Raw genomic sequence first — 27,852 nt, 5'->3', positions numbered from 1 at the left:
AACAAACCAAATAATAAAACCCCAATGGAAAATCAAATGTCCCAATATCTAAGTTGTTTAACACCTATATTGCAGTATGTACATTCAGGTAAAGTTCTGCAGTGCAAACATCCAGTACTGACTTCTCTTCTTCAAACACTGTCTAAACTTCAAGGGTTCTCTCCATTAGCTAAATGTTTTAATGCAACCAAAGGAATGCAAACTCTCACCAGACACATTGCATTGACCCAAAGCAGCATAAAAACCCTGCTTCCAACATACGTACCTACCAAATAAACAAGCATGAAGAGAAAAAACATGCTCCTGATTAAAAATAGAGCACTAACCAGTCTGGTAGTACATAATACTGGTTTCTCTATCTAGATCAGATACTGCGTGTATATTCCCAAATACAAAAATAAAATTATATGGATTGCATGCAACCGTACTGGGTGCAGTTCAAGCAATACTGAGGTGTTCTCCTTGTTTTTGAAAAGCATGTGGACAACAGCAAACTGCAGAATGATAATTGTAACACAGCCCTTGGGTTTCTTCCACACAGGCACACAATGTTACTTTTATTTTAAAAAACTCTATTGCACAGAGACATTAAACAATTTAGCTGTGATAAGTGTATTGTGAAGAATTTCTGAATTTCCTTATACATGTCTAGATTACCCAAAAGCATTTTTCACTAGAAGTCCTTTACTAAAACTCCTTTTTCACAAACCATGCACAAAAAAAGTGTTCTCTGTTTCGATGACATACCATTGTTTATCAGGTGGAAGCAGATGAAGTTTGTTTATTACGCTATAAAACTAACCTCATCTATATGAAGCACATGTAATACACAAATTAAAGATTTCAGTTAAACATCACCACATACTAACCCTTCATAAGATGACCAGCTATGAAATTTTAACTACGGAAACTGTACACAGGTGCCTTGCTATATCATACTTATGTTAGAGTTCTCTTTTTAAACATTCCACAGCCGCCTCCGCATTTGGACCATTTTTGTCTATTTCATCTATTCAGTCGCTGTGTCACTACTTCTCGGTACATGATAGAGATATATATCAGCAAAAGAAAAATGACAAAGAAATCATCTAAGAAACCCAGAATTCCAAAGAGTGCTTCAGGAAGAAAATCCAGAGGTGATGCCAGGTAGAGCAAGGCTCCAAGCAAGCAGAGGAATATTCTGATGCGAAACATCCAGAAGAGGCCTCCAACAGAAAACATCTCCCTGAAAGCGTGACGCAATAAAGTAGGCAGATCCATAATTCTCTCCATAATCTACAAAGAAAGAAAACAAAAGTTAATATTTTGATTTACCAACAGGCCGAAGCTGAATGGGTCTTTCTTTTAGTCTGAAGTTTCTATTACTACATTACAGCTTTGGAATCTATTCGTTTATAAGAATTAAAACAAAAAAAAAGTAAGACAAGACTTCCTGGACTTAGTTTTCCTGGGTAAAATGTCAGATTTAGAGTATATATGTTTTCAATAAACAGCTAAACTTTGTGATTCTATACCACAAAACATACATTTAACTCACAACAAAATACACTGGCATCTATTAATATCAAGAAGGAAAAGCAGTGATCACTACAGTAAAACAAATGACTGAGACAGTGAGAAACAGCAAACAGGACTGAAATATGGATCAGAATAGAAGACAACTAGGGACTGCAAGAAAAAAAAACAGGTAAAGTAGAACAGGATGCAGTTCTTCAGAAACACAACACCCCCTCCCCTGGCATAAAACCACTGATTCACACAAGTTTCCAAACAATGGATCAAGCTTCAACTAAACTAAAGAACCTTTAAATGAACCTATCCCTGGTTCCCTTCTATTTTTCTACTATGATTCTGTCATCCTACTGAGGGACTGCTCAGTAGAAAATACTCATGTTTTTCTTGTGATGTGTAGAGAGGGTGAACTTTGCCTTTTTTTTTTTTATATATATATATATATATATACTGGTTCCATTTCTACTGTACACAGAGCCATGATGTTAAAATGAGTTATTGTCAAGGTTGAAAAAGTTCTCTAGAAAGGAATTTTGTATGTGGTTAAGGCAATATGCCATGCATAAATCTAGGACAATTTATCTTGTCCTATTAGGGCTTTAATGCAGAATTCTGGCATGACCTCAGACAGGTCATCAGGAACTAGACACAGAGCCCACAGAGAGGTCCACTGGAGCCTGAAAGGTAGTTTCAATTTATTCTGGATCAAAAGCATAACCGAACATGAAAAACAAAACAACACAAAAAAAACCCCCACAACACCACCATCTCACACCGTTTTGTCTATCTGGACTGTAAATTTTTCTTGCTAATGTTTTGTTATTAAATCCAAATCCAATGAACAGAGGAAGTAGGGAAGTTACTAGTATGCATGTGCATGCATTTCGCCTTGCAAATCAGAACATGCACACAGAAGACAGGCTCACGAGTCTGACTTTCTAAAGTTCTCTTAGCTATTTATATAAAACCAATCCTGTCTTTTTCACTCAGAGAACAGAATAAAGATTGTAATATAATCTAGGAGCAAAAAAAAAAAGGATGACAGCATATAGCTTGAAATCTGAGGAAAAATGGCACAGAATAAAACTTCAGATTCTTCTTATCAACGTAAAGAGATTAATCCAGTGACTATTCTTCCTTGCAGGTCATGTATTTAATTAAGTATTTTTACTGACTAATTATTAATCCTTTCAAATTAATTATTCATAATTTTAAAAGACCTTAACATAGGAATAGGGAGCTCAAGTCTTAGCAGTTCTCACTCACAACAAAAATGCAGATTTCCATATGTTTCCACAAATTACGAATAAATATTTTCAAGGTCATGGGTTTGCCTTAACTATATAAACGTGAATTTCCTAACAAAAAGTGGTAAAGTCCCTAAGCATCATAAAGAGAAAATCCATACCCCAGCGAAAAACAAAAAAAACCCAACACAACAAACAAACAAACCCAGCCTCCCCTAAAATCAGTGACTTCCATTCAAATTTGTCCAAAACTTACAGATCTGGGCTGTCCTGAGAATCTCCGATTGTAATCATTGACATCTTGTAATACTTGCATTGCATCTTGCTGATCTTCTCCAAAGAGCGGTAAAAACAATGTTACCTAGGCACAGCAGGGAGACTTTGTTACATGTGCAACTGTCTTTTAAATGCAGGCATTGTGAACTATAAATGAAAAGTTTAACAGTTAACTTCAGTTAAGTACATAGAGCAAACTTTTACTTAAAAATTTAGTAGTGAAATAAAATGAAAACTACTAACATGGATTCTGCTGCTAAGTTTTAATAAATTCATGGCTTACAATTATTTACACAATATTAATTTTAAAAAGATTGTTAAAAACAAGCATAAGAACCCTCCAAGAGAAGTTTACAGGAAATTTTTCTAAACACGCATTCTTTTTCCTTCTTTAGAATGGCCTTGCATTTCAGCAAACAAGCAACAAAACTCACTTTCATATGGACATTCATACCATGACCAAGGAGAACAAAACAGAAAAATAAATTAACAGAAAAATATATTAATCTTGAGCGCTTTTGTAAGCACAGAGAATTCTGCAATGTTATTGGGTTAACACAGAATCACAAAATGTTAGGGATTGGAAGAGCACTCAAAAATCATCTAGACCAATCCCTCCGCTGGAGAAGGAACACCCAGATGAGGTTACACAGGAAGGTGTCCTGGCAGGTTTTGAATGTCTCCAGAGAAGGAGACTTCACAGCCTCGCTGGGCAGCCTGTTCCAGTGCTCTGTCACCCTCACTGTGAAGAAGTTTCTTCTCATATTTAAGTGGAACCTCCTGTGTTCCAGTTTGTACCCATTGCCCCTTGTCCTGTCATTGGTTGTCACCGAGAAGAGCCTGGCTCCATTCTCCTGACACTAATACAGAGAAATACGTAAGGTCACATTCACATATATTTTATGTTATTTTTCTGTATAGGAGTCTCTGAAAACTTAACACTTGTATTTGGAAGCTATGTCCAGGAATAAGAGACAGATTATCATAGGAAATAGAAAATGCATAGCACTTTAAATTATTACAATCTTCAAAAGCTCCCTCTATACCACTAAATATATATCTTATATCTGTGCAGTAGTCACATCTAGCAAATGACAGCATGAGAAGATAATCTATATTCAACTCCTAGCCCTGCCACAAACCTTCTGTACAACTCAACTTGTTTATGCACACATACTTCCATCCCCCATTTGTAAATCAGACCTCACTTTTCTCACTTTACAGGGTGAGAATAAATGCATAATAATGCAAGCATCTTCCTCATCTTTATTTTTTGAGTCTCTCTCCTCACTGGCTGCTCTCTAAAGCTACTCGTTCTTCCCCTAGTCATAACAACTTGTCTTTCCTTCCTCTGTGTTCTTAGTCTTTTGTCCTGCCTGATACATGCAATCAAAGCAGGATATAATGTATGGGCCAGAGCATGAAGTATGTTATATTATTCATCAGAAGTTACCAGCTCTGTAGTTTGTGCATTGTTAAAATGAAAATGTTCTTTTGTTCAAACATACACTATAAGACTCAGAGATCTTAAGTGTTAATGAGTTGCAGGGACATATTTCAAACTGACAATGTAAGTAAGTTGCGTAGGAAGTAAGTTAATACTTGCTCTACAAAGCTCATGCATACAAACTAAAAATAGGGACAAAAAAAGAAATTGACATAGTTTTTCTGGCAGGGAGAGAAGGAAGGGAGAGGGTATGTCTCAGAAACCAGTAGTATACTGCCTACTGGCAGCCTTCCACAACAGCCAGGACCTTTAGATGCAAGTTCTGTTAAAGAAGTTATAATATATAACATCCTGAACAGCAAGCATAGAAGAACAATTATTAGGATCTTAGGATTTTCTGGTTTTATATACATTTACATTTTACAGGAAAATGGCTAAGTTACCAGTGCTGTTCACTTAAATTTCAGTTGCAGGAGCAATTTGTATTTTTTAGAGCCATTTGGCAAAGCAAAAAGTTCAAAGAAACTAAATGTCTGCCATCTATGCCTCACATATCCATACTCTTTCAGCTTCTCAGATTTTCTTTTCTGTCAGTCTCACTATTGCAGTTTACATGTATGTGCTTTTTCGGTAAGCTATACTAGATAGCCAAACTATCAGGTCCATGATTACTTGAAATATTACCGTTTGTCTGCAGATTGGACAACGGATGGCACCAAGCCATGAGCCATACCTCCAGTAGGCAATAATGCAGGAACCTGATGAAGGTAAGTTACAGACTGAAGTAATATGTTACACGCCAAGGAAAACAACAGAAGGGTATAAGCAGCTACGTTAAATCTATATTTTCTGGTGTAATTTTGTATACAGAATTCACTGAAGATACCAAGGATAACAAGAACCAATGTGTTCAAATTCAATGCTATTAACTGAATAATTAAAGTAGTATTTCTGGAAAAGACAGAAAATGTCTTAGTCATTAACTGAAGAAGCAAATAATTAAAAATTTTACCAGTTTAAAGTTTAGAAGTCACAAAAATATTGAGAAGTAAAATTTATACTAAAAACCTGGCTTTATTATCAGAGTTTCAACAGGTGAAGGAATATATAAAAATCTGTGTACTTTAATTCCTTTCCAAATTCATAAACTTTTTCATTTGAATGACTAATATATAGCATATACTATACACTCAGTAAAACTAGATGAATGCAGTGAAAGAATACTACTGGAAACCTGAAGGAGAGGAAGTGAAATGCTACACAGGATATTTATATGTAAATTTGAATAGCTGGGCCTTAAAACAAAAAAACACTTCAAGCATTGTGAACTTAGTCTTAATTCTCCAGGACATCCAAGAAAACAAAAAAAATCCACACCATTCTGAGATAAAGATAATACCAAGAATATTTTTTTTTTACTCTTTCTTAAATGGTAAATTTCCAAGTGTTTTTTCAGCCTCTTCAGTTTTTTTTACTAGTTGGAAATAAATTATGCTCTCTCTCCTCAACATTTTTGAATTAACTGTAATTTCAATCCTGATAACACAGAAAAAACATGGCACACTCTAAAAGTTACTGTTTATTCACAAATGTATTTGCTCAACAGTCTATATAAATTCTGATACAGACTAGAAGATAAGCAGTTACAACCAAACAAAGCTTTGCGTAAGGGAGACCGTACTAGTGCCAAAAATTTCTATTTCTATTATGGTTTTATCTTTGAGGCTTGGGATTTTCCTTGCTTACCACAGAAGAGATGTCCACAGTTTGTTTCTATAGGGAATGTAGCCTGTTGCAAACAGACTGGACAAGACATATCTGTATAGAAGCGATGTCTATCACCAGCAGAAGCATCCTGCTGGAACAGATGAGAAATGTGAAGTATTAGAAACACTATTATTAGATTATTAGATAAGTCTACTGAGTTTAAAAAATAATAATCAATCCAGTGTTCATTTACTTTAAGTCAAAGAGTCAGATGCTAAGCTATGAGAAATGAAAGAGAAATATATTTGAATTCAAAAATCAAATCAAGAACTGATTCACTAAACAAGTCCTTCTTGTGACAAGCCCATTATTTTCCCTCCATCTGTTACATAAGCATGTGCTTCAATCCAGTCAAAGACTGCAAAGAATGAACCTCCTTGGTCCTTCACATTAAGTGAGGTTAGACATGCTTAAGTATGACTAACAGCTCAGATCTACACTGTTACTTCATTATTCTAAGTAGCTCTGTGTAGAGCCAGAGCTGCATTGCTTACCAGTTGCAGTATTTAGTGTTCCCAAGCCCAAGCATAAACATCAGCTTGTGTATGTCACTGCCATTAAATGTTTTTTCTCCCCATTTTGCTGTATTTGTCTTCCACATAAATATGCACTGCAGTTAAAAAATCTGTAATTATTTCAAAAAGTATTACAATGAAAGGTTTTCCTCGATACTCTCCAAAAATATGGCTTTTCACTTAAGGGCTGGGACTCAGCAATTTCCAGTAACCTAGCCTAGAGTCTCCCATCTTCTGCCCTACATGTCAGAACTGGATGCAATCATAGAACCACAGAATGATTTGGGTTGGAAGGACCTTTAAAGATGATGTAGTTTGACTCTTCTGCCATAGGCAAGCAACATCTGTCACTAGATCAGGTTGTTCAATCTTTATTGCCTGGCTCTCCTTGCTGTGCCATTGTTCTGCTACACAGAGTTTATGAGTCTAAACATCTAACCCCTGTCATGTGGCAACAGGCTGTACACTAGATCTCTTTTCCTTTACCACTAACTTCCCAGGAATATTGCAGGAAGCATACAACATAATCTAACATACTCCACCTTGTGGTAAAAAAGCTTATTTAAAAAAAGAACTGACCAGCTATTAATATTTAATTTAAATTACTGAACTTATCCATAAAAAAGCTTATGTTATCTCATTATTTGATAAATTTCAAGGATGCCTCTGTACAGTAAGTAAGCTTCCATAACTTTGAAGACCAGCTTCTTCCAGAACCTCAGAGGAATCTACACCACCCCAAAACAGGTAGTTGAATGATGCCAACACTCGGCACAGCACCTGTTCAGTTTGAAGCTGCTGACGAAGAGCTCGCACTAGCTCTTGATTTTCTGGGTGTATGTTCTGATGTTCATTTCTGTGAAAGGAAATATAAGCAATAAGAAAAACTGAACACCATGGGCCAACACAGAAAAACAACTGATTGCAAAAAAATAAATTTGAACAAAGAGCAAAAAATTTTTCTTTCCTGCTATAAAGGATTTTAAAGAAAGTATAAAAATAACTAAAGAAACAGGACTTTTATTCTAGATCCTAAAGTTACTTTGGACATTTAAAGCTGTACAGCAGCAAGATTTTTCAGAGAGGCTCCATAATGAATCATTAAATCATGCCAGAACTAGATTTTAATCTGAAACAAAATTAAGCCATTAACCTGCAAAAAATCAAGTTGCTTGAAAGCTTTTATATTCATCTTGCAGAAATAGTTTTAATTTTTGTCTCCACTGCTAGTTTTTGTGTTGTTGGTCTATTTGTATTTTTTTTTTTATTCGCTCAACACCTAAATTATAGAGTTGAAAAACTTTAATTATTTCAACTTTATCTGCTACGTTAAACATTAAGACATAACATTTACATAAGAAGGAGTAGGGAAACTCCCTAGATTTCAAATGTTGGATTTATGTCACTATGAGCAGACTGGATATAAAAATAAATCATTATTTTAAAATCACTTTTAAAAAAGGAAAACTTTATGAGGAAGAAAATTACATGTTAGAAATGCCAAGGGGAATCATGGGGAAGGGACTCATTGAAGAATAGAGGCTGGATACATTACAAGTTTGAAATTCAAAAGCACAATAGGAACTAAATTGGAATGAAAAATGATGCTGACAAAATTAAAAGGTGTCGAGTTACCATAAATATTATATCATAATAAAAACTGTTAATTTTTAAGCTTTATTTATTCACATGGATTTCACTGGTGATATATTCTGCTCAGCACTGTCAAGGTCTCAGCTGCATTCTGTTTTTCATTCTGGGCTAAATGCATAAAAACACATAGAGAAGTTGGAGGAAGTTCAGAAGATAATACGAACTACTGCCCACATTTTTTAAACATTAGAGAGCATGAAGAAATGTCAGTTCATACAGAACTCATGGAGACAAAAGAGAATGGGGTAAGGCTTTCATTCTATAAATACAAGCAAATATTTCACACAATTATCTAAGGTTAGTGGAAAAGCATTTCTATCTGCTAAGTGTATAAAATCAGAAAAGGTTACTTCAAGGTACTGCGATCTATCTTTGACCAAAAGTTAAATCAAAAAGCAGGCTGCACTGCTTCCACAGATCTAGGCAAGCTGATCCTCTGTCAGCGTTGACGGCTGGACTGGCTGAATTTTTAGGACATTTTCTGGTTGCAGTTCTATTTAGATAATTTCCTCAATGGCTGTAGGAGCTTCTGCAACATTTTCGTTCATGTGGGCAATCATAGTACTGCATTACTGCTATCTTTAATATTTTGTCACCTTCACTCATTCTTCAAAGAGAAACAGACAAACCCCTTACTTTTCACACTAAAAATTACATGGTTATCTGTAAAAAGTAAATCTATTTAACACTAATGTGGGTGACACCTATTAAAGTTATGTGATGGAAAGCTTACATCATAAAACCTTCTTACATTGAAAACCTTCTTGCCCACCCTGGGTCTCTATCAGTCAGATTTTATGGATGTTGTCTGTCATACATGTTACGCATACAATTTTCCTGTTTAGATGCTACAAACAAGCATACTTTGCACCGTCACTTTGCCAGAACTTTTAAATATATTGAAATTCAATTCAAATAAAAAACAAGTGGAAGGATTATAAGCAAGTTTATACTGATTTCTTCACGAACACCTAATTGCAAATTTGCTAATATCATCCTTGTGCAAATACTTCATTTATGACTTTACTCTGGTAACCCATGCTATGTTGAATACATGAGAGCATTTGTAGAGGTACAGTGATGTATATCATCTGTAGATATACAGGTATGTGTAACATCTGTCACTTGTGCATAAGATGCTGAGATAGTAGAATAGTGCACAATGTCCAGGAGCAAACAAGTGCAGCTCAAGACATATGCAATTCATAACTTCTGTCATGTAAATTAATGTGAGAAAATAAAAGAAAAAAATGAAGAACAATATGGTCATATGCAATTAAAGACATTATCAAAAAAAGCCATAAATAAATAAAGTTAGATGCAGAATGTTTTAATTTCCCCATTTCTGAGTGTGAGTACTCCGTAAGTTGAGGGAAAAAAATTCCATGACATGGAAAGATTCTACTGTGTATCACAAAGGGCCCCATCAAACTATCATTACCAGACGAAGGAAGGCTGCCTTCTCATTCAGTATGCAGCCTCACACAGGGAAAGTGAGTGGCAGTACTCACGGGAACTGGTTCATCACTGTGCAATGATAGCCATTGTTAATTTCCAAGGATTAAAGTCCCACTTCTGCTGAAATACTGACTTGATCCTATAATCAAACCATATGATGGGATAGAAAAATGAGAGAAAAAGATCTGAACCTGCAGATTCTTAAATATGAGTCAGGTAAGTAGTCTGGGACAAGTAAGGAATCTCTGATACAAAATGCTGGAGGGTCAGGCTCTCTTTGATTTGTGGGATAAATTAAATTTTCACAGTCTTGTTTGTAATGTGACAACCTACTCACAAGTTTAAAAGATTATGGAAAAAATCTGGCTGTATTTTATCAAAATTTATAGCTCAAATACATACAGGCTTCGCAGAAGTATCTTATAGTAACTGAACTAGACATCTGCAACTTGGTACATATGTTAATTACTGCTAATAAGTTTCTCCACCAAAAGTAAAGAGACCTTCAGCTCATGTCCTGATGTGATGTTTCATTGAGTTCTTCCTACTGGAAACGGGTAAAACAACCATATCCCTTAACAGTTTTTCCATATTCCAATTCTGCCCCCTGAAATCTACTGCTGCCTACTTTCCCTTTTTATTCAGTTCCTGCAATCTTATTCATTACTCTCAGCTTTCTTTCATGTATTTTTACCCAGGACCTGTTCCTACCCAAGTTAAGTACTTCAGATGTTGCACAGAGTATGGGTGACAAATAGACTGGGGTAAAGGACACAGTATAAGGAACACACAGATCACTGTATTGCCTAAGATAACTAGAGAAGAAAATACTCCTTTTCTTCTCTGTTCTCCCTTCAGTGCTAAATAAATAAAAATTACTACAATTTTTGTACTGTACAAATTTTCTACCGTACTATGCATATTTTGATGGAGACACTACAAAGGAAGTAGAGGAAAAATGCTGCTGAATACAGACAATTTCAGAAGGTACCAGAAGACACAGCAGAGAGCTAAGAGGATGCTGATTGGACTTTCAGTAGTCAGTCATGAAATGCAGAGGTAAACAAGCTTCAAGACTTCCAAAGTATCGAAGCTCTGTGTCTGAGTTTGTTTGCCCCTCCAGAAAATAAACCATCAGGGCCTGTAACAGGATCCACTGAAACTTTTTACTTAGCTCATGACACTGCAGAAGTCATTAGTAACTAGCCCTTTTCTCTCTCCCCAAGTAACCCTTCAAAATCAATGTATTATTGCCCTGAACTCCAATCCTGAGTGAACTCCCACTACTCCTGTACACTGCTGATCCTTGTTCCACTCACTTTTCTCTCATGTTGCTACCTTACTTTCTTTTATAAAGTTCAAAAATAAAATGTTTACTTTTAAACTAAACACTTAAAATCCAACTCACAAAGGCTAAAAATGTCAGTATAAGGGGTAGAGAAAGCATGAGAGAGCAGATGGAAAAGAGGCACTCCTGAAGCCATCAGAATATCTGAAACTGCCTTGGAAAGAAAAGCAAGGTGAAGTGCATACACTTCTCTTAGATTCCTTTGCTGTCTCCTGGTCCTGAACAGCAGCACTTCCTTGCAGCCCAGCCAAGCTTTCCCACTTCTGGATTCTTTTGTAGCTTGCTCTCAAATACATCCTACCCTGCTAATACTTTCCATACAGATAGAACCTCCTCAGTTCCTCAGTAAATTCCATAATGCCAGTGCATCACTAAAACTGAGTTATCTTAGTAGTCAAACTTAGTCTGTGTTCAGCAGTCTACAGACTTCTGTAAAAGAAAAAAAAAGCACCAATCTGAAGCTCAGACTTATTTTCCCAAAACACAAAGGCCAAGATATTAGTTAGGTTGCAACGAAAAACTCTGAAATGAAAAATAAGCTTTAATTACTTAAACATTAGAGTTACTGAATTCTGAACTTAACATTTTGCTTTATGGAAAGCAGCACAAGAAAGTCGATTATTTTCCAGCATATTAATTTTGTGAAAAATGCAGTTGTGATTCGTGCTGAGATGTTTAATGTTTACAGATATAACCAAATGAGGCACGGGCTCTGAACCTGGAAAAAGGTGGTTAAGTTCTATGTAAAAAGTTATGAAACTTGCTTATGAAGTTATATTGACAGAGGGAACTAACATTTTAAGGGTTAACTAAACATATAATGGGTGCCTGCTAACGAACTAACACTTTGAGGCTTAGTCACACAATAAATGCTTAGTTTAGAGCTTTATGTTAAAAAGAACAGAACCCCATTGAATGCCAAGATAAGAAGTTTTACTGCACCTAGCTGTAAACTTGAGGAGACAAGATAACGAAGATTTACAGCAAAAGGGGGCGCCAGTCTGGTTTCATTCAACTTGGCAGCTTGGGTGCCAGTCAATTCAACATAATGAGCCAAAGGTAAAAAGTTCACTGTGACGAACCTGAAGGAGCCTTCATCCAAAGACCCCCAAAGACCCCTCCTCAAATTCACCAAGTGGCACTGCGCAGGCGCAACAGGGGAGCGTCTGTGGAAATGGTTATCTGAGACTCATTTTAATCAGAAGCGGGGAAAGGTTATGAATATGTATAGGCGTTCTTGGGGTCATTATGAATATGTAATACCTGACTGTATTTAAGCACACTTCTTATTGTTTAAAGGTGTGCGTGTTGGGCGGAGCGAATCCCCCGCGCACCCAGTGCTGTTTTGCTTATGCTCTAATGAACACGTGTTTAAGGAATACAAGGAATTGGATTAAACGCTATTTATCCATAGAAAAAGCGTAAGTTATTTATTTCAATTTCTAAACAAAGCAGTCGATTTATTGAGGTTTGTGCGTTGTGGGGTTTTTTGTTTGTTTGTTCTTTTTTTAAAGGAGTGGAAGGAGACTGAAACTAGAACACACGTTTGAAGATTATATCCAACCTTAATTGTGGAGTCATTATTGACAAATTTGTACTTTGTAACCAAATACGACACACCAGCCATCTAGATTGTGAATTCAGCCATTTTCAGTGTTAAGGAATGATGAACATCATTCAGCTTGATTGCCTGAAGATAAGGAAGAGTTAAACTTCACTTTTGAGAAATGCATAATTTCATTTTAACTGTGAATTAAATTATGAAACTCTGCCAAGCAACTAGTTAAACAGAGTAAGTGATAAAACAATAAATTCCTTAATGTCACAAAAGCACAGTTGTTCTCTATACCAATGCAAAAAACTGTTGAGGAAGTTAGAATTTTAAAGATGCAGATATGTAGATTAATTCCTGTCAACATATTCTCACCTTAAAATCGTATATACCAGAGCAGCAATGAAAGTGAAACTGAGCACAACTGCCACCAGTACCTGGTCACTTATTCCTTCTATAACTGAATCATTATCTAGCTTCAGACTCTGAACTTCTGCTTGGTGACTGGCCATCATAGCTCTAAAATGTAAAAAGAAATATATACACATACATACATATATGTATGTTAAAACATACATGCGCATACATACATTTTAAACATAGTTACAAGTAATATGTATACACATCTATTCATACACACAAATTCCTGAAGCAACACACCAGTCATTGCTTGGGCAAAAAAAAAATGGTAAATAAGAGTGAACAGATGCATTTTTAAGAAACACCCAGCCTGCTGCAGAGGGCTGCAAAACATCTGTGTCGCACAGCAGCATGACTGTTGCAATCTAAAGAGTTTTTTAAAAGACATCAGTCAGATAATTTATTTGTGAATCTTTACCAGATAACTTGCCTAGGAATAGGTCATCGCTGAATTAGACAAATTCTAAGGACAGTTCATTCATTAAAAGTTAAATGACTCTGCATTACCAAGAATTTTAATTATTACACAACACATCATTGCTGCTGGGCTGAGAAAACATAGATTTTAGAAACCTGATTTTCACCATTTAAATGAAGAAACAACGACATTTAGAGTTTAGCTCTTTTTAGAGTGTTAAATGCCCATATGGATACACAGGAATGACCCAATGTGCTTTGTATTTTGTCTTTTCCATGCATTACCATCACTCAGCTGAAAATGGGAAAAACTTGAAAGAAAAAATACTATCAGGCTTCCTTCGTGAGATTCATTTGTTTTACACTCATTGCACACATGCAACAATCAGAATTGCTGGCCGATGTTAACATCTATTACCCTACAGCATTAACCTACAGCTGGAGAAAAGCAAAATAAAACAGTTTCCAACACACGGCTAAATCACTCCTTGCTATCAAGAAGTGAAATGAACTACAGTTGCAAATATTATGAAACCAGGAGAGTGAAGCTAACTCTGACAAATGACCAGAAAAGTCAAGTTGAAGATGTGTCCACACACAAAGTATTTTTCATACAGAGCTGACATAAAATCTCAGCATCAGTTTGAGGTAAGACTATGATCATTTACTTTACTTCCTAGTCCAGTGTGTGCCTTAAGCTTGCAAGCTCTCAGCAGCGTTTCTCTCTACTTCACAGCTCATGTGTAACTTTTTAATTTGAACCTTACTGTCTAGCAAATATCACCGGACACCGCCTGACCCTGAATTAATTGAAAAACTGAAATGGGATACATCTCATCTGGATTTTAGTGCATATCTGTAATAACTACCCTGCCAAGATTTCAACATAACATAATAGTGTCACCTCTTCCATAAGACAGCTACTCTCACCCTGCAGATCTTTTCTCGTACAAGTTGTTGAGCTTTTACCAAGCTTTCCCACATTTGTGGGAGCCCCCCTCTGTACCAGTAATGCAAGAGAAGTTGGTATATTCTAACATTACCATAAAAAAGGAAAAGTGGTATAATTAAGTACCATGAGAGCAGAGAAAGCTCATGGAGAATGAAGGGTAGATTCCTTTGTTGTTGAATTTTTGGGCTTCCACCATGAAAAACAAAACGAAATAATGAAACATATGTGAAGTGAAACAATAAATTAATTTATCCTAAGCATCCAACCTGAATTGAGACTATTATCTCTGTAACTATAGTCATAATTTTTGCTAATTACAGTTTTCCACAAGCAACCATGCCATAGTCTAGCTACTGAAATGTGAATTAATATTTGGAAAGAGTAACTTTTCCCAAAGGTGGAACACCAGTGACTCATCAAGAGCCATGTTCAGAGTATGTTGATATTGACACAGGTTTCATATATGCTAATGGATAAAAGACTAGATCTTCGTGGAAAGGTCTTAGGTAGAAAAAAAAAGCCTACACAAGGAGTCACAGCATTTCTCTGTGTAGCTAGCTACATTATCATATTGCTATAGTTAAAGCCATGAAGCTAAGGTGTTGTTCAAGTCTTCTGTTCCTTGGTGCTGAGGATCTGGACAGATAGGTGTGCTGTGATGTCACTCCAGCTCAACATTCTCAACCTGTATCCTTTATTTCTTTGCAAATCTAATCCTGACAAAGCTTCTCTCTCTTACAACACATCATTCTAAGACACTCATTTTCCACAACTGTGTCTTGACCAGTATGCTTTTATCTTCAACTACTATGTTTTCTCTCCTTATGTACCATTATTAGTCCACTAATTTTATTTTTACTGTGCCATAGTGTCATTTCCAGGTTGACCAGTCAGTACAAAACCAGAAGTAAACAGCAAAGAACTGCTATGTGGTGATTCCTGCATTGTCCTGCATCAGCTGGTAGAATAGATCAACATGGTAATAATAGCTACATTCACCACGTTTTACATACTTTTTTTTCCTGAAACACACACTGACAGAGACATACAGATGCTTTAATTCCACCTTTGAGAGGCAAATGTTCCTCACACTGCCACCTGAAAGGCTTCCTATGTCACTGCTTCCTTGGTGCACTCTGAAACTAACACACTAATTGTCAGTATCACACAAAGTTAACTCAGTTTCCCTGAACAGCCTTCAAGATATCCACTGTAGAGCTCTCTTCCTCTCTGCTTGTTCCTTACAACAACACTTTTAATCCTTATCTGTCATAAACAGCACCTGCTACATTTGCTTGCCTGAATTTCCACTCATGTACTCTTCCTGAAACACTGAACTGTGGTGCCAAGGTTAGCAGCAGAATATGAAAAACCAATACAGAGATCCTCATCCTCTCTTCCTTCCTGCACATAATACCAGCTACTTGTATCTACTCCTTCACTTACCACATATGACTTTCTCATTAACCATTTTCACACAAACAGTGTCCAAGAGAAATTCCTGTATAGTCTTTCTACTACATAAAATGTCATTATCTCAAACACGTTTTCTTCACTTAAATATCAATATTGCCAAGATGTAGAAAGAGGGGAGAAGAATCTCTTCCTCAGTGTCTCTCCCAGCTGCTTCTATTAGTAAATTATAGGGAAGATGGTCTACCGATGCTTAGGCTCATGTTCATGTTTTAACTTACTTGCTGCTTCTAGACAGACAAAAAGTGCTAAGCATATCACTAAGCATTACTTCTAGCACTTTTTCTGAGGGCTGACATGAAATGCACAGACTAGGAACTACAAATAGAAGGGTTTCACTTCAAAAGATCCATACATAATTTCTGAGAATAGTCATTTAAGCCTCAGTAAAGAAAGTAACAATCTCCTCCTACTACTCATCTTTGGGTTAGCATGTAAAAAAAGCAATGGCTATAAGAACATTGCTAAAATACACTATTTGAAAAGTTTCTGACTGAAGGAAGAAGGAATTTTCTGATCTCAAGTCTGTTTTGAACATTTTCAAACAAAATATCTAGAACTGCAAACTTGCATTTCATGTTCCTTCAGGTGCAACCATAACAGCCAATGAACACACCTGCAGTGGTGTGAATGTGTAACAGACTAGCTAGTGGACCTCAAGGAGCTGCTCAGGAATCTTTGCCACACAATGCATGTATTTAGCAGTGGTGCTCTTTCAGTTCGTACAATTAATAAGTAGGCTACAGGAGACTTAATTCTTTATGAGGTTATGAAGACCCTTCAGTCTTCAGAGACAGCCAGCATTGGCAAGGACTCAAGGTATGTCAGAGAAGACTTCTAGAAGCACGCTTTATCACAGACAACTAATCTTTCTTAAAATAATAACCAGTAATAATATGAAATAATTTAATAGCAACTTGATGTGGTTTGTACTAAATTCAACACTTTTATGTTGATCGATTACATTTGGTTATGCAAAAATAACAGTATTTCATCAACCTTTTCATCATATAATTCTTTCTGGATCAACATTCTAGACCATAGGCTTCTCAGACACTGAATTCTTTCTTTTCTGCAGATTTATGCCATTTTTTCCCTATTATAATTACAAATAAAGTTTGAATTTTTTTAATGTTATACCTCTATTATTTTATGCAATAAACTACTTTCTGTCTACACTAGCTCTCTGAGAAAAGTACCAAATTAATAGAACCATGTCAGGAAAAAAAAGGTAGTAATTGAAAATAGATTAAATTTTGATAATTGATATTTCATTATACTTGGGATTTTTCCCTTTTTTAGCCATTTAACAAGGATAGCTATCTCCAATGATAGCATAACCCCATCCCGTGTCTCAATTAGGGGATGAAAACAAAACCACAACTAACAATACTCACATAAAAACTGGAATTTACACAATCAATTTCAGAATTTTAGAAGTATAAGTTGCAAAGCTTAAACATCTGACAAAAAACTGGGGCCTTTTTCCTGCATTAAATGCAACAACAGAAGAGCCCCAAACTTAATTTGCAGTTCCACTTCCATCTCATTTTCAAACTACTGGCACTTGCTTGAAGATAAACAATTCAATTGTCCAGTGAGGAGAAAAAAAAGATAAGGAGTTACTGCTCTGTTCCATTTGGACTAAGTTACAGATGGACTTTGCAGCATAGTACTTAGCCTGGGATCAAGTTTATCTGCATTAGGGTTCTTGATGGCTACAGAACGTAAACAACCTCAGACTGAGCTGAACACAAAATGCTTGGAAACGTAAGGGAATGGAATTTATAATTTGTAAAATCACTGGATTTTTTTGTAAAAACCATCACAGACTAATCCTCTGAATACAAAATCACCCTGTTTATTCTCAGTTTTTCTGCAAGTAATCACTGACAGAAAGCAATACTAATTTACTTACATTTCAAATAAGAATTGCAGGCCTTAAAAATTACATTTTCCCCTCTATGGTTAAGTAGGAACAATGCATGCAGTTTTATGCAAAAAAAAGGAGAACCATAGTGATCAATACTGCAATTGCAATGTATTTTATTCATGGGAACTCATACAGATCACATTGATATGTGAGGGCATGAGGACATAAAATAGTGTGAATGTATTATTTCTTAATTTTTCAGATTTGAAAAGTATTACAAAGACTTTCAATGTTTTACATATAGTACAGCTACAACAATACCCCATGCCATGATTCGTAAAGAAATTAAAAACATTATACATTTGCCACGATACATTGAACACTTGTTGCCAGCTATCCAAAGTTATAATATCCCCGTAGTTTCCTGAAGGATTCAAACTTTCCTAAGTTTATTGGGGAAGTACCGTATGCTAATATACTCTCAAAAATAGATTTTTTAGGTCCCAAAGGAATGCACAAGCATAGTGAAAAAGTAGTAAGGGGCTCTTGCTTACATCTGCGAAGTAAACAATTAGATTATGCACAAGTAATACTGCTGTGAGATACAAATTAGCAACCAGAAGCAACATTTTATTTAGTTTGAAGAGCACGGTACAATTTTCTCAACATCTGAAAGACAAGTTGGATAACAATGAACCTTTTCAGGGGTTGGCCAGGAGTGCACTGGATGAGAACAATAGGATTGTTTTTTTTTTAATTATTTCCCTCAATGCCTGAAAAATTTATAAAATTAAGATGGTGGTGATGGGCCAGGGTGCAAGTCAGAACCTGTATAACATCTTGCCTATTCTCTTTTAGCAGAAGCATTACTCTGCTCCTTAAAAATGCTGCTTACTTTGTAGAGATGGTGCATTTTCCAGGTTATCTAACTCTTTCCAGCTAGTAAAATACTGAGTAACTTTTTTTTTCCTAAGACTAAAAAGACTAACTCCTTGAGATTTTCTTCCATGGCAAAAAGAACAACAAGGTTTCATTTGTATCAACAGGTTTCTATTAGGATTGACAGATTTTGGATAACATAAATCAACTTTTAAGGACTTAAGCATAGTTAAATGGAGCATGTTTACCCTGGAACCCACCCTCTGCATGCATGTTAGCTTATACTGAAATATCTAAAGCATAAATTTAGTGCTTCTCTTTCATTTAAGAGAAACCAGGCATAAGTTCCCAAAATAAGGACAAATTCTTAGCTGTGAGGCAATACGTGAGACCTCTCTTTTAAGTTGTCCAATTACATTCTACTTCAGGGTAGCAGCCGGTCATGGCCACTGTTTGTGGTCAAGAATGGGACTTCATGAACAGATTTGACCTGGCAAACTGGATCCTACAGTTATTTTTACTCTCCTTCACGAAGACTTCAAAGGTATGCCTAGACTGCATTCAGAAAGCATTAACAACAGCAGGCATTAAGCATGCATGATGAGCAGTCAACGTATAAATACCACTGAAGACTCTGGCATGAGTTTACTAGCCTAAATCCTGAGATGATACATTCTACTTAGGTACTTTCATGTACTAAAGCTGGGCTTCGAAATAGTGGTGTAGACATACATAACATTATAAAACAGAAATAAGGCAAATGACATATGGTATACTCAGAAAAATGGTTTTGAGGAAACAGGATTAATTGGCTTTCAATTTTCATGAGCATAGCCTTATTTGAATCAAGCATCCACAATAATTTCTAGTATTAAGTATCTCTATACATTTTAAAAATCAAGTGCAGACCACCTAAAAGGCACATTACGAAGAGAAAATAAAATTATATATATATATATAGCAACATAAAAATTATACAAATTAACCATATACATTCAGTGAGAAGGTTACAATACTCGGTTCTCTCTTCACCATAAACCATCTTTACTTTCAGGAGTATGCGGACTACATTTATATGCACACACAGTCTTTGCAAAAGAGAAAGGAAAAAGCCCAAATTGTCTTGGAAAAATAAGGGAGAGGGCAATTTCAGTAGGCAAATAATTTTGTTCAATATACCTTAAGAACTGACGAACTGAGGCACTTGTCTGGCAAAGCAGGTCTCTGCAAGATCAGTAGTCTCTGAGGCACATTTTTTCCTAAAGAGGAAAAAAAATAGTAGGTATTTTACTTGTGCTGGTGGAATCATGCTTTGCAAATTAAAAGTACTACAGATGCAAACTCCAGATGCAATTCTGTAAGGGAAAGTAATCCCAAGTTAAGACACTACTGGGAAAACAAAAAAAGCCTCCAATTATTTTACTCACGAGCCTGAAACTATATTGACAGCTTGAAGCAAAAAGACAACTTCAAGAGTCTATATAGCATTACTATTTGGATCTCTTTCTGGATGATGCATGACCTATGTAAAACAATGCCCATTATGTTTTCCACTGTTTTATGAGGCTAAAACATACTGAAAGGTACAGAATTCTAAAAAAACCCAAAGGGTAGAGCTGAATTCATACGCAGGTTGGAGCGTGAGAAAGAGCCTGCCAATGTTTTCAGTTCAGATACCTGACTGATCAGTAAATAATGTCAATAATGTTTACTCAGATATTGTAATACTTCAGCTAAGAATGAAAGGCTTTAAAGATAAAATTGCCCAAGAATTTATTGTAGAAAGCAATGTTTCTGTACACAATTTCACATTTAAAATAGACAGCAAGACAAAAAGCATTACTGTATTTGTTTGCACCAATGAAATACAAAACATAAGCTACAGGTCATAACAGGCAAAGCAGAGTAGGAAAGTTACATAAAGGAAGATATAAAAGCAAACCTTAAATGCTGAAATTCACCTGTGAAAGCATTGTTTGCCAAAAGTACCAAGCACATAACTTAAAGTACACATTAAAAGTTGGAATGGAAATTTATAGTTCCACAGCACACATAGACTTTTAAAGACTTACAAACTTATTCCTAGACAGGAAATCTACCTTTAAACAAAAATAGATTGAATTAATAGCTTAAAAATGAAAACAGTGGGCTATACAATGAGCTCAGTGAGAAGGTACTTTACTGGGAAACTTGAGAGTTTTCATAGCTTTTACAATACACTTTTATTCAAAACAGGTTAACAAAAAAGAACACTCACGAGTTTGCACATGCTACTAACTTACTGAATTGAAGAACTGTGAGAAAACAGGAACAAAGTGATAGTTACTAGATCTGCACCCCTTCCTTTCTTGGTTGTTTATCCAATTCTCAGTTGTTACTAGTGTACTACCCTTGTTATTCCATGTTGTTGCAAGTGAGGCCAGTTGTTAACTGATAGGAAACCGTACAGCTTATCATGATGTCTGACATTCTCACTACAAACTTTGCAGGGGCAAAAATTCAACTGGCTATTTACAAGAAGTTTCTTAAACTCTTCAGGCATTGCTTTTGTAGTCTGATGGAGAGCTACTCTGTCTAGGGGAGTAAGGACACAGAACCACTCTGGCCATCAAACACACTCATCTTTGAGATTAAAAATTAACTGAATTACCTGCAGCTAATGCTAAGTAAGTAACTTTCATTTTACCTTAATTATTTTTTACTACAGCTGAATTTTGCTTAGATTAAGTTAATTTCATTTTCTCCTCAAAAAAGATGCAAACCTCGTATAGAGGCTTCTCCTTCCACAAGCCAAGCCATGTAATACACTAGCAAGAGAATGCCTGTGTGTGCAGCGTCCTCACAAGCCCACACTCCCGAAGCCAGCGCCAGCCGGGGCTTGGGGTGCTGCTGCAGGTCGCTGCGGGTCCCTCCCGGCCCCGCCAGAGACCCTCCCGTTCAGCTCCCATCCGCCACCAGCCTGCGCGGCGACAGCCGAGGGCACACGCAGCCAGGTGAAGCGGGACAGGCCCCTAAGGCGCCCAGCGGTGCACTAGGGCCTCCGCGGCCTGTAGTGGATCACGCCTCACCTCGCCACAACGTCAGCCCCCGCTCGCTGCCACCTCTGGCAACAGGTCTAAAGACCGCCACGCCGGATCAGACCACACCAGGTCAGACCGGAAGAGGCACAAGCGATGGAACGGACGCCCACGATGCCGCTCACGCCTTCCGCTAGTTACAGCGGGCCGAGAGGGAGAAGCTCCCCCGCTGGGCTGGGCTGGGTTGGGCTGGGCCGGACGAAGCCCCCGCCCCTTCCCCTCAGCGGTGCGGGGCGGTGCGCAGCTCCACGCCTCGGTACCCCTCCTCCCGGCGCGCGCAACGCTCGCCACCGGCCGCGGCCCCGCCCCCCGCTAGCGTCGCCGCGTCTCGTCCACCCCCGCTTGGCCGACGCCACGGCGCAGGCGCGCGCGGGAGGTTCCTGTCAGGTCGCTCTGACGTGTCGACGCCACGGCCCGGGGCGCCGGTGATACCGACCCGGCCGCGGCCGTTAGCCCTTTCGGCCGCGCTCGCCATGTTCAACGTGGAGAGCCTGGAGCGGGCCGAGCTCGGGGAGAGCCTCCTCACCTGGGTGAGTGCCCTGGCCGCCAGGCCCCGCCAGGAGCTGGGCCGCCTGGCAAGGGACACGGCTCCGTGCGCCCCCCCCGCGCCGCGGCCCTGCTCCAGGGGGGGAGGGGGGGACCTCGCTCCGCCTCCCCAGCGCCCGCCCGGGCCGCGCCCTGGAGCTCGGGCTGCCTCCAGCTTGGCGGGGCTCGACAGAGCTCTTCCGGACCTGCCCCGCCTCGTCTAGCCGCAGCGGGGAAGGCTGTCTGGGGGCTGCCCGCGACGGGGTGCCTCTGCCGCCTTAGCTCTGCCTCCGCGCCGAGGAAACAAAGGAACCGGCACGGCGCGGCGGGGAGGGCCGGAGGAAGTGCGCCCAGGTGCGCTGCCCGCCCCGCGTCGTGCCCGCGGGCGGGTTGGGCAGCGTGGTGCCTGCAAGCCCTGATGCTTGCGCCGCGACCCACGCCCTTCCTGGCGCGGTTCCGGTGTGTCAGTGCCGTGTTTTTGTGACCTGTCGGCCGCGCTCGGCAGGCTCTCTGATCAGAAACTTTCTTCTGCTCTGTTTCTTTCTCTATATTTTTAAGTGGTTCTCTAGCTTCTAGACACGAAATTCACCAGTGAAGTCGAAGATAATACAGTATCAACCTAAGAATTACCTTTCCCCATTTCAGTGCTTGAAGTGTGATCTCTAAACATCTTGAAGTTGTGCTGTCATTCAGAGAGCTGCCAAAATGTAGCGGACCTTGAACTTGGGTTTGCAGCTAATCTATAATTTCAGCAGTGACTGGAACATAGCCATGAAACTTGTATTTCTGTAGTAGCTAGTTTATTGATTAGCTGTTTGTAACTGCTGGATTTGGTTTTGAGGATATTATTATTATTATTATTATTATTATTATTATTATTATTATTATTATTATTATTATTATTATTATTATTATATTCCTCTCTGTAAGCAAAATTGCCAAAGAAATACCCACTGTATGAAACTCTGAGGTGCAAGTGAAGCTTGAAGAGAAACAGATTTTCTATTTCAGACATTTAGTCTGTGCAAGGCCAGAGCTGGCTAAAGCTGTGATGGTGATGAGTAAGTTACTGAGGAATGACAGGTTAGGCTTCTCTGTGAAAATCAAAAGCAGATGAACAAGGGAAATCCACTGACTGTTAGAGGTGATGGAGGAAGATCTATTGATACATGCTGCTAGTTGCCATATGTTTTCATCTTAACTGGTTTACATATCTACCTCTTGTGCTCTCTGTCAGTAAGGCTGTATGCCTTACTGAGAAGGATAAACCTGAAAGCTTGTCTAGCAAGTGGTCACAGTCCCAACGTGTTTCTAACTCCGCAGATTTCCAAGTAACCAACAGAGTAGCTCTTTCCTTTGCTTGTGAGACTACTGTACTTGAAACATGTAACCTGCTGAAGAAAGAAAGATAATGGATTTTATCCTGTATGGCAATGGCCTGTTAAGAGTGATTTGAACTGTTGATTTTACCCCTTATCCAGTCACAGGCTGGACTAAATTGTCACTGACTTGAGAATATTTCATTGATGTATAGCATCTGTGCACAAGTCTGTGTCATGTCTGAAAAGATTTCAGAACGAAAAATATTCCAGTACTCAGTTGTTTAAGTATGCTATTCAAATATGATTCTGAGGTGTTAATATTTCAATGGAGTTGTTTTTAAAATGCTAAAAGGTTAAGGTGTGTGCTGACTAGTGAGAGAAATCACAGAATGCCAAGTCAGAAGGCAGTGGCTACTTCCCTGTTCCCCAAAATAATTCTTTGTACAGCTAAATATAGTACAAACCAGTTGTTTATATATGTTCAAAAGGATTCTTTTATCAATTTCTGCACATGTTCAAATGCAGTGGAAGTTAGATTAGTCTTGATAGAAAATAAAAGAGTCACCAGTTCTTGTTTGTGGAGATGAAGAGGACAAGTATATCTCGATGAAGTCTGTTCAACATTAGTAAATATCTCTGCTGATTTTCTTGCATTAAAAGAAAGAGTGGAAAGAACTAGTGATTTTGTTTGTCTGGTTGGTTGGTTTTTTATTGCTACATTTGAGGTTAGTAGTTGAGGCAATTGATCTGTTGAGTGACAAACTTTACCCTTGAAACTTTCTTAGGAAAGCTAAACTTTTGAAAAAAAATTACCTTAGCACAAAAAGCTGTCCTAGAAAAAAAGACATAAAAATGGCAAGCTTAGAGAGAGAAATCACAGCAACAGAAAAGTCTTGTGGCATTCACAATCTGTAGGAATTATTACTCAGTCATATGGTCATGTATGAGCAATATTTAGTATTTATAATCTTCGATCCTGAAACTGTACCTATCTGGTGGAGTCTTGTCCTGTCTGTAGTAATGGTCTGTGAAGGTCCCTTTACATTTCTTACTCTTGCACCTCCTTGGATATTGAGCTATTCAAGAAAATAGCTGCATCTTTTTAGGTTAGCAGAAATATTAGTAAGTCCTTCTTAAACAGCATTAGAACTAATCAACAGGTTTCTTAGATGAATACGTGGAGTTATGGGTTATTTTTACAATTTCAATATTTTTATGTGAATGTGGCTTTGAAACAGTCAGTTAAAAAAAAAAAAAAAAGAAGAAGAAGAAGAAGAAAGGTGGTTTAGTTTATTCCAGGATGTATACATGAAATTTGCAAAAGAGGCAGTGGATGTTTTTTAGTCCTCAGTGAAACTGGCTGTATAAACAAGATGCTTTTTTTGCCTGGCTTTGTGTCAAGTCCCATAATGATTCTTGGGAAATCGTTCATTTAGATGGGAGAATAGAGCTGTCTTAATTGCAGTTTATGCATAGCTGGGACAGCCAGTCTCTTCCATTATGCCAGAGGAGCTGACTGTTCTTAGCAACTGGTTTAACCTCCCACATTGCTTGTTTCACATGCATATAGAAGTGCTTGAACTGGTTTCTCTGTGTTTTAAGCAGAGTAGATAAAACTTTCCACGAGTCCAATAACCTGTTCAGCCTAAACAGAATGTTTTCCCAGGTGGATGTAGGCGAGATGAAACTGCTTCTCCCTCTGCCAGCTCACAATTTTAATGAATGAGAATATTCCTCAAGGCTTTTACCTTGCATGCATGTGATTCCTGTTCTGGTATCTTTAAGCTGGAGCAAACTGCTTACCTGTTAATATGTTTTGTTTTATTCTTTAATATTTCCCCACCACCCTCATTTTTGGTGTTACAGTCTAGCTTGGGGTGTAATTATTAATTATTATCTTTTTCTTTAGTCTTTGTCAGCATCACAAAATAGATTCCTGAATAATTTTTGTTCAGGATTTTAAACAGCTGTGACAACTTTTGCTTCCTACCACTTTACCAGGTGACCATGATGTTATTTTGAGGCAGCCGGGGTAGTGACAACTGCAGTGAAACTGAATGAAGGACTGAAGCTTATTGATATCCCTAAGTTTATATGCATACTTTAGAAGTGTTTGTAGCTTACTGTGATTGCAGAACTATTACTCTATAAAAAATCTTCCAGAATCCTCCTCTGAGACTATTCTATAAGTTGTGGTATAGTTATCCAAAGTGCACTGCAGCTAAAGCAGTTTAGAAAAATGCGGCTGTGAGGTAAACTTGCAATATTAAAATTGTTACAGCATATCTAATACAGATTCACAATACCTTTTCTATTTAAAACTTATGACTAGTCCACATATGAACACACACTTTTTTTTTTGTGGGTAGTGTCAGTAGTGTATTTAGCTCAGATACATTGCCAAGTCATTTCTTAAAACATGGAGAGCTGTCAAATGTGTGTGTGGCAGTTACACTTCAATATGTCTGTATCTGAAATCAGTGTAAAGGCTACTGGTTTTTGCTGTGTAATTTGAGAAATTTTCTTTTTTAACATAGACCTAAGATATGATACTGAAAAGATTGCATAGCATTGGTATGTAAACAGGAGGATTCCTCAAAGAGTCACTGCTGTCTGGTTTTAAGTAGCAGATTGCTGTGAAGACACTGTGAACTTTCTTTCCTTCATTATGATAAATATCTCATTTTGCCATGTGCTGCCTCCACAAAGCTGCATCTTGCTGGATTTCTTTCTCTTCCAACCCTCACGGCCAAAACCAGTTTCTCTGGTGGACATGTTAAAACTTTTATTATGAGAAAGAATTTTGTAAACAATGTACAAGGTACCTGTTTCAGCACCCCCCATTTAAAAGCACTCCAGCTATTTATGTGGTATCAATCCTTTGATCTTTCTTCTTTTTGATTGAAAAATCTTCTCAGTACAGTGTATCTCTGTCTTTTGTGTGATGGCCTCTCCCCAACGACAAAGATTTGCCTGTGTTAGTTTGAAATATAGAGACCATGCAAACAAGTACTGAAGCAGAGATTTTGATTGCCCAAGAAGGCTCCTTGTAAATGCTTTGTAGGCACCCTTTTCAAAGAGGATCAAATCTGCTGGAATTTACTAGGAAAGCTGTGTTTTTTCCTACTGTTGGATTACCTTCGTTTTAGACTATGCTCTTCTTAATCCTTGTGCGTCTATGGTTTTAAGTACTCTTCTGGTTTCTTGTAGATGCAAAGATTGTAGGAGACTTGCTAAGCCTGTTTAAATTCTTTGTTCTTTCAAACCTTGATCATTGACCACAAAGTGGTAGGGTTTCATTTTCTTCTGATGATTTCATCACGTCAGCATCTCTTACCTCTTGAAGAAAACTTCATATTTCAGGTGTGGTTGATTGTGTTGGTGATGACAGCAGCTCAAGAAGATAGTTCTGTTTGAATATGTTGCTGTTCAGACTGTGGGAAAAAAACACTGAGCTTGCCAGTAGTCACGGAGTGTGAGTTGAGGTATCTGGCAGATCAGGGCTCTTGTACCTGCTGTAACAGACCGGAAGGTTGAGCAACTTTTTGTTTTGATGACCTCTCACTAAGATAGTGAAGAATTTGTTGCCCTATTGATTTAGGGTTTGTTGTCTAAGAGAGTGATATTCTGAGTGTTATCATTCACTATATTTGAAGGAGCTAGGATGTCTAGCACCATTTTTAGGTTTTAGAGATTTTTTTTTTTACTTGCTACTGAGATGTAAAGAAGAGGCAGAAGAACTTATTTTAAAGATTGTGTTGTACAAAAAGTGATGTAATACTCATATGAATATGATAATAAAATATATTGTTTGTTTGTATTCCACTTCCCCCTTCTTGTGAGTCAACAATAGGAAGGAAGGCTGAAAGCAGAATTTGGAGGTGCAGACATCATTTTTCATGTGTGCATTTTGACACAGTGTTAGATTTTTGTTCTTTGGGGTCTGGTAGCTGGTTCTGCCTTGTTTCAATTTAATCCTTTCTGAAGAGCTGCTGTATAGTGCTGGCACATTTATGACAATTGCTAGTTCTCTGAAAGAAAACAGAAGACCTTAGACAAGTAAACACGACCAACAACTTAAAAACAAAACCAAAACAACCACAAAAAAACCAAACCAACCAAAAAAACACCAAAAAGAC

The 27,852-nt window shown here is 37.7% G+C and overlaps 2 protein-coding genes across 12 annotated transcripts in view; one reads left to right on the top strand and one right to left on the bottom strand.

The window, feature by feature from the left end:
- Nucleotides 1–739: 739 nt before the first annotated feature.
- On the bottom strand, nucleotides 740–22,144 carry RNF170 (ring finger protein 170). Of its 8 annotated transcripts, XM_082074156.1 has the most exons (9): nucleotides 21,858–22,135; nucleotides 19,969–20,048; nucleotides 13,213–13,294; nucleotides 7,545–7,620; nucleotides 6,744–6,859; nucleotides 6,229–6,340; nucleotides 5,167–5,240; nucleotides 3,016–3,120; nucleotides 740–1,275 (listed from the first exon to the last, which is right to left on the bottom strand). In XM_082074156.1, the coding sequence occupies exons 6-9, from the start codon at nucleotides 6,296–6,298 to the stop codon at nucleotides 1,006–1,008; spliced, it is 519 nt and encodes a 172-aa protein (XP_081930282.1). In that variant the 5' UTR covers nucleotides 6,299–6,340; nucleotides 6,744–6,859; nucleotides 7,545–7,620; nucleotides 13,213–13,294; nucleotides 19,969–20,048; nucleotides 21,858–22,135; the 3' UTR covers nucleotides 740–1,005. The 8 variants fall into 8 exon arrangements, with proteins under 8 accessions (XP_081930282.1, XP_081930275.1, XP_081930276.1 ...); XM_082074149.1 differs by lacking the exon at nucleotides 6,744–6,859 and having other exon boundaries at nucleotides 13,151–13,294; nucleotides 21,858–22,144; XM_082074150.1 differs by lacking the exon at nucleotides 6,744–6,859 and having other exon boundaries at nucleotides 13,151–13,294; nucleotides 19,982–20,048; nucleotides 21,858–22,144.
- Nucleotides 22,145–22,263: 119 nt separating this feature from the next.
- HOOK3 (hook microtubule tethering protein 3) overlaps nucleotides 22,264–27,852 on the top strand; it is a 91,434-nt gene continuing 85,845 nt past the window's right edge. For all 4 annotated transcript variants that reach the window (XM_082074383.1, XM_082074385.1, XM_082074384.1 and 1 more), the window contains exon 1: nucleotides 22,264–22,396. In XM_082074383.1, coding sequence (XP_081930509.1) covers nucleotides 22,340–22,396 — 57 coding nt within the window. In that variant the 5' untranslated portion in view covers nucleotides 22,264–22,339. The remainder of the gene's footprint in view (nucleotides 22,397–27,852) is intronic.

Source organism: Streptopelia decaocto (assembly GCF_964273445.1).
Source record: "Streptopelia decaocto genome assembly, chromosome: Z".
In the NCBI taxonomy this organism is placed as follows: Eukaryota; Metazoa; Chordata; class Aves; order Columbiformes; family Columbidae; genus Streptopelia; species Streptopelia decaocto.
Note: the sequence above shows the minus strand (reverse complement) of the source record. Positions and strands in the feature narration are given on the sequence as shown.